Raw genomic sequence first — 13,820 nt, 5'->3', positions numbered from 1 at the left:
GTGAAGTTGCTCCTAGACACTGATCTTGAGTCAGTTTTGCATTTTCCCCACTAATGGTTAAGGTTAGGACTGGGGGAGGGGTAACTGATCCTAGATCTGTACCTAGGGGTACAGATTCCCCCCGTAGCAGGGATCGTTAGCCACTAGTCGGGAGCAGTGATATGACCTGGAGCAGGGATCGATAGACACTAGTCTACAGGTTCTCCCATCTCCACAGAGAAACTCTGGAGCTCTGTCAGAGTGACCATGAGGTTCTTGGACACCTCCCTGACCAAAACCCTTCTCCCCGATTGCTCCGTTAGGCAGGCAGCCAGCTCTAGGAAGAGTCTTGGTGGTTCCAAACTTCTTCCATTTAAGAATGATGGAGACCATTGTGTTCTTGGGGACCTTCAATTCTGCAGATCATTTTTGGTACCCTTTTCCAGATCTGTACCTCGACATAATCCTGTCTCGGAGATCTACGGACAATTCCTTCGACCTCATGGCTTGGTTTTTGCTCTGATATGCACTGTCATCTGTGGGACCTTATATAGATAGGTGTGTGCCTTTCCAAATTATGTCCAATCAATTGAATTTACCAAAGGTGGACTCCAATCAAGTTGTAGAAACATCAAGGATGATCAATGGAAACAGGATTCACCTGAGCTCAATTTCGAGACTCATGGCAAAGGGTCTGAATAAATAAGTTCTGTTTTTTATAAATGTGCAAACATTTCTAAAAAGCTGTTTTTGCTTTATTATGGGGTATTGTGTGTAGATTGATGAAATGCCAGCTTCTCTTAGCCACATGTCTGGGGAGCTGCTTGGATGCTGCAGTACTTTGAAAAAGTACTGCAGCATGGGGCGGCAGGTAGCCTAGTGGTTAGAGCGTTGGCCTAGTAACCAAAAGGTTGTAAGATCAAATCTGTTGTTCTGCCCCTGAACAAGGCAGTTAACCCACTGTTCCTAAGCCGTCATTGGAAATAAGAATTTGTTCTTAACTGACTTGCTGAGTTCAATAAAGGAAAGAGAAAAAAAGCAGTTAGGCCTATGTGCTGGAGCACAACGTGGAGCCTGCAAATAATGTTTCCTCTGCTACACAAGATAACTATACCGCAACAGGAAGTGTTTTTAAAACCAGTTACATTGCTTGTATACCAGCCCACATTGCTTGTATACCTTTAACCACACTGGCCAAGCTTTGCGCGCACACACGTGAGCCTGGTGGTGCGTGGGTACTCACTGCGTGGCTTTGACGATGTCCCAGGTACTGTAGTCATCCACGTGGCTCTTGCGCCCCACATTCTCACTGTAGCCATGGTTATAGTGACTCTGGGGCTTGAGTTCCTGTTGGGAGAGAAAAAAAAACAGCCATGAGTTTCATTAATCCATTCCTTGCCTGGACCCAGTGGGCCTACCCAGACGGCACAGCGTCGTCTCACGAGAGCAATTGAATGAGCGACAGAGAGAGTTGGAGGAGGCTGTGTCGTGTTCTGATGGTGGGCAACAGTGAGCCGGGGCCGCCCACATAGGCCCTTCACATTCTATTAGCCTCCACGGCAACGCCATGGCAACGTCATTTAACCTCACCCCGGGAGGACTGCTGTACTGCTGCCTTGGTGACTGGTAAATACACATCACACCCCAGTTCTCACTCAGTCTCTATAACCTTTACTGAACAACACTATTGGTCCAGGAGAATGCAGTTTGGGTTTTCAGAAAATTATAAAACTTGGTTCACGTGTACAGTACAGACTGTAAAACAACCATAACAGGCCTATATATAGTCTAGATTCCTACTAAATCTATTTTCCTATGAAAGGCCCTGTGACAGACTAGCATCCTGTCCAGGGGGTGTGCTTGTACGTCAAGCTGCCCCACGCTACAGACTCAGGATATGGGCTCCTGCCCTATTGGCCACTATGGATTGTCCAAGGCTCACTTGTCCAAGGCTCACTTGTCCAAGGCTCACTTGTCCAAGGCTCACTTGTCCAAGGCTCACTTCCTACAGAATGTGAGGTATAATTTTACAGCCCGACAGCCATTCCATATCTAACAGCCATAGGACCTACATATTCCTTCAATACTAACGTACAAAATACTTGGTTAACATCTCTTGGGTAGGAGGCAATATTTTCACATCCGGATGAAAAGCGTGCCCAAAGTAAACTGCCTGTTACTTTGGCCCAGAAGCTAGGATATGCATATAATTGGTAGATTTGGATAGAAAACACTCTAAAGTTTCTAAAACGGTTAAAATTATGTCTGTGAGTATAACAGAACTGATATGGCAGGCGAAACCCTGAGGACAAACACCCCCCCAAAATAAAAAAATTCAGCCTACCACTGTTTTCAATGGCTGTCACTTTTATTATAAGGCGAAATCCTCCCAGATTGCAGTTCCTAGGGCTTCCACTAGATGTCAACAGTCGTTAGAAAGAGTTTCAGGCTGGTTTTTGGAAAAATGAGCCAGAAATTGTAGTTTTTCAAGGTGGCTCCCATTTTGGCTGTACTGTTTCCAAGCGTGTGGAAGAGAGCGCGTTCTTTGGTATTTTTCTCCGGTAAAGACAATAACGATTCTCCGTCTTAAATTGTATCTTTTACTTAGGTACCATAATACGTAAGGTTTGATTATAAACGTTGTTTGACTTGTTTGGAAAAGTTTATTAGTAACATTTGAGATTCATTTTGTATGCATTTTGATGGAGGGAAACTGGGTGGATTATTGACTGAAGCGCGCCAGCTAAACTGAGTTTTTATGGATATAAAGAAGGACATTATCGAACAAAAGGACCATTTGTGATGTAACTGGGACCTTTTGGAGTACCAACAGAAGAAGATCAAAGGTAAGGCATTTATTATATCGCTATTTCTGACTTTCGTGTCGCACCTGCCTGGTTGAAATATGTTTTTCATGCTTTTGTATGCGGGGCACTGTCCGTAGATAATCGCATGGTGTGCTTTCGCCGTAAAGCCTTTTTGAAATCTGACACAGCGGCTGGATTAACAAGAAGTTAAGCTTTATTTTGATGTATTACACTTGTGATTTTATGAAAGTTAAATATTTATAATTCTGTAGTTTGAATTTCGCGCTCTGCAATTTCACCGGATGTTGGCCAGGTGGGATGGGTGCCCATAAGAAGTTAATTATTAATCATAGAGACCTCCAGTAGGCTATAAGGATACTGGGTTAATCATATAGACCTCCAGTAGACTATAAGGATACTGGGTTAATGATATAGACCTCCAGTAGACTATAAGGATACTGGGTTAATGATGAATCATATAGACCTCCAGTAGGCTATAAGGATACTGGGTTAATTATAAATCATATAGACCTCCAGTAGACTATAAGGATACTGGGTTAATGATGAATCATATAGACCTCCAGTAGACTATAAGGATACTGGGTTAATTATAAATCATATAGACCTCCAGTAGACTATAAGGATACTGGGTTAATGATGAATCATATAGACCTCCAGTAGGCTATAAGGATACTGGGTTGATGATGAATCATATAGACCTACAGCAGACTATAAGGATACTGGGTTAATCATATAGAGCTCCAGTAGGCTATAAGGATACTGGGTTAATGATGATTCATATAGACCTCCAGTAGCCTGCTAACTGAGGAGTGTTAATGCACCTGTTTCCATACATGTTTCATTTTAAAACATTTATCTTAGAAAGGAGTTGTTTAATCTAACTGCTTAATTATTAATCTGTACATGGAATTTTTTTATTACAAGTTTTTTCTAATCTTTACAGGAAAATGCCACGGGCACTATCTGATGTGTAGAGACATTTCACTGCAGCTAATGTAGAAGGAAAAATGGTGTACATTTGCAAATACTGTGCCAGTCATATGTGAGGAATGCAACAAAGATGCAGAATCATCTGGCCGAGTGCATAAAGTTCCCTCAGCGCTCACAACAAGCAACCTCTGACAGAAGTCCCTCCACTTCTATTCGAGGTGAAAATGATGAATCAGACACCTTATCAACAGCAACAGCTCATGGTCCTCCGGAGTCAGAAGTAGTTTTTTACTCAATGGAGGACTGTAGTCAGAGAAATGCTGATGAATGTCTTACTCGAGCTGTGTATGCAACTGGTTCACCTCTGATGCTCACAGGCAATGTGTATTGGAAGATATTTCTGAATGTTGTGCAGAGATCAACAAGGCCTATGGTGTCATCACTACCATGTCTCGCCACCTTGGCCTGGATGAGGGCAAGGTTCTTGGCAGTCTGGCGAAGTACACTTCCAAGCAAGGGCTTTGGGATGGAGATGCTATATGGCAGTCGTGCCAACATATCTCATCAGCCACCTGGTGGAAGACACTTGGTGGATCTGAGACTCTTTCCCCTGTTGCCTCCATCATCCTCCAAATCCCACCAACATCAGCCGCCTCAGAGCGCAACTGGTCCTTGTTTGGGAATCACACACACACCAAAGCACTCAACCGGCTGACCAGTACCAGAGTTGAAAAATCCGGGCAAATTTGAGTCTTTTTGAGCCTGACAACGAGCCATCCTCAACAAGGTTGGAAAGTGACAGTGAAGATGAGGCCTCAGAGTCTGATGTTCAAGAGATGGACATTAAGGAGGTCCAGGGAGAAGACATGGAAGCCTGAGAGGAAGACAACCAAAGCTTTAGTTTCTACACTATCATTTTACAGATGTATGTTGAAAACGTTTTTGGGAGATGTGATGGATCATTGGGCATCATTCGATATTCCTTTTTCTTTTGTTGTTCAGTGAAATCATCCCATGTGAAGAGTCAACATTTAATTAAAGTTCAATTCGTAACTAAATTGTTTTTTAAAATTATTTCTATTGTAAGGATTTAAACATTTGTAATTATGTCTACTTATGATAAGGTAAAATGTTTATGTTTGTCTCCATATGATATGGTAAATATATTCAATACAAAAAAACATTACATTTAAAATGGTATTAATATTAATTTGCATATATTTCCTTTAACTCCCATACATTCCTGTTAATTCCCATGGATAGTTTCCACCTCTGAATATTCTCCAAACTGTGCAACTCTACCTCTGATATAAATGGCATATTATTATTATTGTTGTTGTTGTTGTTGTTGTTGTTGTTGTTATCTGACCAAAGCAACTTACAGTAGTGCGTGCATAGCCTTCATTTTCTTATGGGCGGCCCCAGTGGGTATCGAACGCACGACCCTGGCGTTGCAAGAGCCACACTCTACCAACGGAGCTACACATGACCATAAGGTATCAAGCTTGTCAATTGAAAACAATGGAAGCCAAACGCTGGCCTGAGGGAGAACAGAGCTAGGTATGGGAAACACTAGCTTATAGTAAGTCTTCATCAGAATAGCTACAGCCACAGAGAGTGGAATTCTGGTGAGTACGCCAGCATCCCACTCAGGAGAGGAATTTTTTGAACCACCAATTTGCTTTCGGCAAGGTTCGGATTGGGGCCATTTCATGCACTGTTATGTCGTTGAGAGCGGTAAGTAACATGATCTGATGATTTGAAAAAATGCTGAGAAACAGGTCCAAGCAACTTCTTCCAGGAACAGAGACGTTATTTTGCTGGTGATGCCATAACGGCCTGTCTCTCCAATCTAGCAGTAACTACATTATCTGACGAGGTGGAGGATGGTTTGGCAATACAACAAACCCCTAAAGACAGAGCAAAAATGTTAGGGCTATTTTAGACCAGTAGCCAATGATATGATCAGATCAGCATGTCAGCCTCCAGCCATGGGTGTTAGCTAAGGGACACGGGGGCTTGACTAAGGGCCTCAGACAGCCAGGCGTGAGCAGTGAGAGGCACGAAGGGTGCCTGAAGCCACCCATGCTCAATCAGCCCTGCAGCATGTCACTGGAGTTACACTGGAGTAGTGTGAAGTGCTGAACCAGCTCTCCCTACATGGCAGTGAGAGAAACACAAGGTGGACAGTCAGTAGGCCAGGGGTGTATTCACTAGCAACCAAATGGAAGCAAACAGGATGAAACGCAGACAGACCTAGCTGAATTTGTCCAAAAGGCTTCTCAACAGCTTTTACCCCCAAGCCATAAGACTCCTGAACAGGTAATCAAATGGCTACCCGGACTATTTGCATTGTGTCCCACCACTCACCAACCCCCGCCCTACCAACCCCTCTTTTATGCTGCTGCTACTCTCCATTTATCATCTATGCATAGTCACTTTAACTATACCTGCATGTATATATTACCTCAATTAGCCCGACTAACCGGTGCCCCCGCACATTGACTCTGTACCGGTACCACCTGTATATAGCCTTGCTACTGTTATTTTCACTGTCATTTTATGTTTTTATAACATTTATTTTACTTATCATCTATTGTTTACCTAATACCTATTTTTTACTTTAAAAAATGTCACTGTTGGTTAGGGCTTGTAAGCAAGCATTTCAATGTAAGGGCAACATCTGTTGTATTCGGCACACGTGACAAATAAACGTTGATTTTGTTGGGTTCTGAGAATATGAAATGTTACATCATGTCACTGATGGAGTGCTGAGGGTCTACACCAGAAGTTAAGGGTTATAGGAGGAAGGTATATAGTGTGTGCAACTAAGCTTGGAATGTGTTGAGTGCAGGGATGCGATTACATGTGGCAGGCATTGATAAGGGGAGAGAGCTTAGAAACTAACAATGTCACTGAGGGAGAGAGGGTAATGTATAACGTTTACATTATGTCAGGATATGTCACTGAGGGAGAGAGGGTAATGTATAACGTTTACATTATGTCAGGATATGTCACTGAGGGAGAGAGGGTAATGTATAACGTTTACATTATGTCAGGATATGTCACTGAGGGAGAGAGGGTAATGTATAACGTTTACATTATGTCAGGATATGTCACTGAGGGAGAGAGGGTGATGTATAACGTTTACATTATGTCAGGATATGTCACTGAGGGAGAGAGGGTGATGTATAACGTTTACATGATGTCAGGATATGTTATTGTTCGCCATCAGGGATCCTCTGGGAGGAGAAGAGACACAGTCTTGTACCAATCACCATGACAGCCTTGAGTTGGGGAGGAGTGAGCACTTTGGGGTAGAGGTCAGGTCAGATGTAGTGATGAAGAACAGATATCACTAAGGTTCTGTCTAGCAACAGAGATAGATGCATTGGCTGTTTGGTTGTGGAGGAGACTCAGCCTAGGAGAAAGAGTTAAATATCAGTGCTTGCGTGAAATGTTTGTTTTTGTCTGAATTACAGCTGTAACGACCATTTGGGAAGAATTAAACTTGGTTAAGCTTCTCTAGTGTCTGTGAGTAATTTCTCTGAACAATTAGAACCTAATAATTAGATTTGAAAACACTGCTTTTCACTGCAAAACTATTTTCTATGGAAAAACGTTTTTCTACGGTGTGCCCTAACGAGGTAAACATTGACTAAACAGAAAAGAGATGTCATTGAACGTAAACAATGTGTTCAGATTGCTGGTATTAACATATGAGCACAGGCCACGGCATTACTCTGCCAGGGGGTAACATACGAGAACAGGTTATGGCATTACTCTGCCAGGGGGTAACATACGAGAACAGGCCATGGCATTACTCTGCCAGGGGGTAACATACGAGAACAGACCATGACATTACTCTGCCAGGGGGTAACATACGAGAACAGGCCATGGCATTAGTCTGCCAGGGGGTAACATACGAGAACAGACCATGACATTACTCTGCCAGGGGGTAACATACGAGAACAGGCCATGACATTAATCTGCCAGTTTTTTTTTGTTACGAGGAAAGGAACATACGGCTCCTAAACTTGGCGATGATCCTCCAGACCCCAAGGGGTGCATGTTTTGGTTTTGCCCTAACACTACACAGCTGACTCAATGATCAAAGCTTGATGATTATTTAATGACTTAAACCACCTGTGTTGTGCTAAAAACTAAAAGTTCACCCCTTGGGGTCCTGAGGACAGACTTAGAGAAACCCTGCATTAGTGTGACATAATTAACATGCACTTCATACCTGAATAAAACACCCTTAACCAGTGTGTGTGTGTGTCTCGTCAATTTCAGCATTCAAGGCCCCTTAGCTCATCTATATTCATATATGCTGCCAGGGAATGTTTTCACAGGTCTTTAGCAGTGAGGAACAGGATACACTATCCTGTGTCTTGAGCAGGAGGAACATTTCCAAACTCTAGGCTGCTCAGAATGTAGGCACCCTGTCCTTGAACCCTAGAGAATCTGTTTAACCTGGAGGTCAAAGGATAACAGGGTCACCCTGGGTTCACATTACTGCAGTAGCAAACCCAACGGAACACAAAAAACTCATTTCTTTTTGGACACGTTCAGGCAGTCCCTCCCAGTTTCGGTCTGTTTGCTTCCGGTTGGTTCCTAGTGAACACACCACTGGGTTAATGCCTACCTTCATTACCATCAAACTGATGGTCATTGTAACTACAGGCCACAGTGGAACAGATCATTGCAGCATGTGCAATTTTCAGCCCTATAATTGGATGCCTGCTAGTTGTTAATCCACTGGACGAGGCAACGCGCGGCAGAAGTGGAGAGAACGTTATCTAGGTGTTTTTACACCATCCAGTCGACTCACCATTTGAATCTTGTCTGTTTGAGGAAGCAGTGATCTAGGAAGTTCTCAGTCAGGACATATGGCAGGCTCATCCCAGGGGACGGTGTCATGCACCCAGATCTAAAAATAAGCTACAAAAAACCCTAAATGTAGACTATGGAATGGCGTGGCATTGTACTAGCTGCAGTATCCCCATAATGAGCTAATGTGCTCCTCTTCAGTTTGAATGATACTTATGTAATTTAGCTTTTTTCTCCTAGCCTAAAATCTGACAGTAAAGTATAGGTCTGTGACGATGTGCCTGTATTCCTATCTTTACAAGTTAGCTCAAATCATTTAGTCAACTAGGGTATTTTCCATCATCTGTAGCCAGTAGTTTGTAAATACAATCTCTGGATCCAGTCTTCATCGCCAACACTTTCAATACATCCCACCATTTGTTGCATCTGACCCATTGACTGAAGCTTGTTCAGGGCAGAGGACATGCTTCCTTGCCCATCGTAGAGCACACGTGACCCGCTCATTATCTATTGAAGCTGCTACTACAGCCATTCAGTAGCTAGGGGTTGCCACCAGATGAGGTCCGGAAGCACAGAGAGGATAAGGCTTAACCAACCACAGTGGACGGGCCCAATCTAAACAATCTGAAATAAAGGTCATTTATTTTGTAGGACTACTTCAATAGTCACACAGTTTCATTTAATGAGAGGACAATGGCTGAGTGAGAGAGGATGCTACCTGGACTGGAGAACTTCTATGTTAAAGAAGCAACTTTAAGGATCCCAAAGAGAAACAGACTCCGTTTTCTTCATTATCTCTGTTATTCTACATGCTCTGTGCCGTCTATTGCCTCCATTGACGTTATGAATCCAGCAATGGAGCAAGATTCTGTAGTTGTTCTATTCAAAAAAAATAATTTGCATTTTAAACTGGGTCAGGAGCCTAGGTGTTAGGCTAAGGTAGCATCCCAAAAGGCTCCCTATATAGCCTAGTGCACTACCTTTGACCAGGGCCCGTAAGGCTCTGGTCCAAAGTAGGGAGCCCTTTGGGACGCAGACTATATCTGTGGCTGACAGTCAGACAAACAAAATCAACAATAGGAAAGATTGCAAAAGAGGCTAAAATTCATGAGAAGACATGTTTAATGAGATTCAGAGGGGAAAACACAGGCCTAGACAGAGAGAATAAGTGAACGTTCGTATCAAACAGTCGTATCCAAGGGTAGCTTATTGATGTGGATCTCTCTGGGGCTCCCTAGAGTACACCAGATGTTCACCACAAAACTGAGCAGGTGGATGGTGGTGGTGTCATGTGGCACTTGAATTTCACACTTCTCTCTTTTAGAGATCAACCAGAGAACAGTAAAGGCTCATTCAAATAAAGAAATCAGGGAGACAGGCCATAAATGTACAGCCTACATCAGAGATGCAAAACATTTAGGCCTAGGCTATGCTGCATTAGTGGAGATGGCTTTTCCACAAAGCTCTGTGACTCAAAAGCCACGACAGCTAAGCTTTGGAGGAATCTGAAAAAGCATTTAGTCAACCTGCTGGAATTCAGACCAGGGCACTAAGCCTGAAGGCTCTTTAACAGCAGCAACAAGGTCGAGGCAACAGGCATAGCCAAACACTATTCTTCACAATCCGAGAAAGTGTAACCTCTATCCAGGGATTAACCCGTGTGATTGCAGGTGGCTGTGTATTTATGGTACACTGCATCATATGGATATGTGTGCAACAAAAGTTCAACATTCACCTTCTGCTACCATTTCTGTCAAGCCGTCTCTACACATACAGTTTGACGTATAGGTTGGATAAATCCAGCGTACGCACCACACAGTACGCACTACTACTGCCTCTGCAACGCAAATGCAGAATTCCATTGGAAATAAATGTACTTCTGCTGTGACATTATGCAATGACGCTGTCGGTGTCATCGAGGCGTAATGCTTCCTCTACTGTGACAAGAGACAGTTACGGCCTGAGGGCTCTGGAACAGGCTCGGTCACAGACAGCCTGCCATAGGCCTAACACTGCTCATTCCAATCACACATGATCAAGAGTGGAATACTGCATCGATAGATAGACGAGTCATACAAGAGATAAGTTAATGATGAGACAAGCTTTGTACCAAGGGAACATGGGACATATGGCAGTTTTCCAAGCAGTCAATGTCCCACCATCATCATGAAGTCAAGATGTCAACATGAGGTTGTCCATCTTCAACAGAAGGCTTGGATTTGTGATGAGCCTAGCTGCAGTCTTACTGAAAGAAAGTAATTAGTCCACATAGAAGAGCAGTACGAGTCCCATGAAGCCTCAGAAAGATCACAAGTCCTTTGTGGCTCAGTTGGTAGAGCATGGCGCTTGCAACACCTAGGATCGGGGGTTTGATTCCCGCTGGGATAAACAAAAAGTGTCTACTAAAAGCAATATATTAATATGTATTATTAGGCTACATACTAGAATCACATAGATAATAGCCAATGAGCAGAACACTACATAATCCTGAGTTTAGGTAGTCTACCACTACAGCAACACCCAACCCTCCGCAGGTTAAACGTGCCTTATGGTTTCAGATCTCACCCTCTCCTAACTGACATGCTGTTGTTTAATTCTGCAGCAGAGTTGGCCGTAACAGCGGTTGAGCGTCTGATGGGATTTTAATGCACGGAGACATTGTTTCGGTTACCCTCCTTCTCCCCTCAGGCCCAACGGCCCTATGCCGGACCACAGGCTAAATCTAAGCCATGCAGTGCCACACTACGTTTAGAAATCAGTAATTGTGACATGTCAAAAGAGCCTGCATAACCAATAAATGGTGAGGAATGAGGCTTGACATATCAAAAACGCATTAACCACAAGAGTAACAAAAAGAGAAAGCATCTGCCAAACTTAACACCAATTGGCAGCAACTTGGTGTGAGTCTAATATCAGGAAAATTGTATTTTCTTTAAAAAGAGAATTTTCAGTCAGTGTGTTTTAGTGTGTGTGGGTTTGCCAAATGATTTACGAAAGGCAAGACGACACTATTTAATGTCCATTGGTTGTCTTTCAAATATTGGCTTTTTCAAATAAATGGCAGTTTCTGTGGCTTGCTGCAAGCCCCAGACTGAAAACGTAGTACTTTTTGCACCAAGACTAGAGGGGGAAATAAGTCTTCTACACCATGTGGCGTAACAGGTTGGCCAACACAAGTGAGTTAGTAAACCATGAATAATTTACAGTGACAGGTCCTCTGTACTGGCCCATTCTTAAAAAACACATCTAATGTTTGTTAATCAAGTGACAGTGGCCTGAAACAAGTTCAATTTTGAATTCCATGTTCTATCCTTGCACTCCAAATAGTAAAATGCATTTCGACAACAAATAAATAAGGCAGCTAATTTTGAAGACTGAGCCAAAAGGCAATTTGCCAGACCACATTTAATAGACTATATAGACTAAAATGCCAAATATGACATGCTCAACTCTTACTAAGTTCTGTGCATAAATCTTGGGTGCTGTATAAATTAGCCCAACAGTAATCCAACGGCCAGCACACAAAGAGTAACGTTAGATGCTAGTTCACTGTATTATTCTCAGCAGTCACAATGGATGCATTTCGGCCCCAAAGCCGATCTGCACACAGATAAGGACTAAATATTATCGGCAGATCTGAATTTATTTGGAATAAAGCTACAACATGAATGTAATTATTGTATCACATTCACAACATGATATTCAAGTGTTTATTCCTGTGCTATGGGCTAAACATATCTAGCTCTAGGGCTGACTAGCTACTAGCTAGAACAATCTTTAGCTAGCTAGTTTGTTAGCCTTAACTTGCTAACCTAGCTAGCAACTAAACCATTAATACCATTATATGGCTAAATGTAAATAGGCTGAATGTTGGCTAAGGACAGAGAAGTTTAATGCAACTGACGTTGCTTGACAAATATTGTCACTGACATGGCTAGCCTCGCTAGCTACATTGCTAGGCCCGCGCCCATCTGTTTGCATGCTAACGTTGCCATCACCGACCAAGCAACATGACATTTCAGCACAAGTCATTTTTCGGGCTGCAGCAAAGCCCTGCTTTTTTGACGACAATAAACCAGTTCAGCATAACTACCTACGATCTCTTGTTCGGTAATTCTGTTATTTTCAAGGTAGCTTATCTGTTGGGCACAATAAACAACCCAAGAATGTCGTCTGATTTACTAGGTTCAGAAACACCTTCAGAACAATTAGCTGGCTAGCTAACATGCTATTACGCAGCAGGGGAAAAGCTGACATGTATTTGGTGGTGGCTGCCCTCCCGATGAGGGTGGCATTGTGGTTCTCCCAAAACACGGCGCATTTATACTGTTTAGTAGATTCCGACATGTACAAGATCCACCCTCGTTATTACCCCGTGCAAAGATGCAGGGCCAAGCAGCTTACCTCTGGATGGAGAATAGGAACACAGCCAGCTTCTTTCTCATATTCATCCATAACGTCAGCCATCTTGGTGGTCAATCTCGCCAAGCATTATGGGACACAATGCTCTGTAGAAACAAACAGGAGGATGGGATGTTCGGTCAGAGCGATGCTCGAGGCTCACAAACCGTCCTGCGATTTTCTGGTGGTACATTGATGTTGCATTACGTCATTGTGTCACATCATCGTTTTGGGATAATTCTGTATCGGGTCATGCATATCAATACCTCTAGGTTAAGTCATGAAAGGAGGTCGGTACCCACATGTAAAGCCATTTGATGTGTAATTGTTATAGCCTACTGTTATTATAACAAATTCTATGCCTGACACAAAACAACGTTATGATTTAGATATGCGCGTGCATGGATGACCTTGAACGCTAATATTCCCCACCTTGTTGCAGCTGTATGATCCGCAAGAGAAATTGCGTCACATTTTTTTTAAACATTCCTATTTACTCAATAAATATTGATGTATTTTACCGTCATCTTGAGTAGTATTAACATCATCACTAACACTGTTATGGCTATACATATTTTAAAATAGGTTTGGAAAAGCAGTTAATGTACTGTATAACCGTTAGTTAGTTAGGCTACTTCCAAGATGTAAAAAAATAAAAAAATAAATCCCTACCCCCCAAACAATCCATACCAAAATTAACCCTACGTAAATCTATGCAATGGTGTGTTTGCTTCCATAACGTTTCTGTGCAATATACACCTCAGTGGTGCAATGTGTACGAAATATTTGTATTTTTCAAAGGGGCCGTGCCACATTAGCCTGATGCCAGTCTAGCTATTCCACTCCTTG

At 42.7% G+C, this 13,820-nt stretch overlaps 1 protein-coding gene across 2 annotated transcripts in view; it reads right to left on the bottom strand.

The window, feature by feature from the left end:
• The window catches only part of LOC115199157 (palmitoyltransferase ZDHHC17), a 49,568-nt gene extending 36,408 nt beyond the window's left edge, over window positions 1-13,160 (bottom strand). The window contains exons 1-2 of one of the 2 annotated variants that reach the window (XM_029761773.1): window positions 12,975-13,160; window positions 1,223-1,326 (exon numbers count right to left, since the gene is read on the bottom strand). In XM_029761773.1, coding sequence (XP_029617633.1) covers window positions 1,223-1,326; window positions 12,975-13,037 — 167 coding nt within the window. In that variant the 5' untranslated portion in view covers window positions 13,038-13,160. The remainder of the gene's footprint in view (window positions 1-1,222; window positions 1,327-12,974) is intronic. The other variant, XM_029761772.1, reaches the window with a different exon arrangement.
• Between the last annotated feature and the right edge of the window lie 660 nt (window positions 13,161-13,820).

Source organism: Salmo trutta, chromosome 8, assembly GCF_901001165.1.
Source record: "Salmo trutta chromosome 8, fSalTru1.1, whole genome shotgun sequence".
NCBI lineage: Eukaryota > Metazoa > Chordata > Actinopteri > Salmoniformes > Salmonidae > Salmo > Salmo trutta.
The sequence above is the reverse complement of the archived record's forward strand: the minus strand, read 5'-3'. Positions and strand labels throughout refer to the sequence as shown.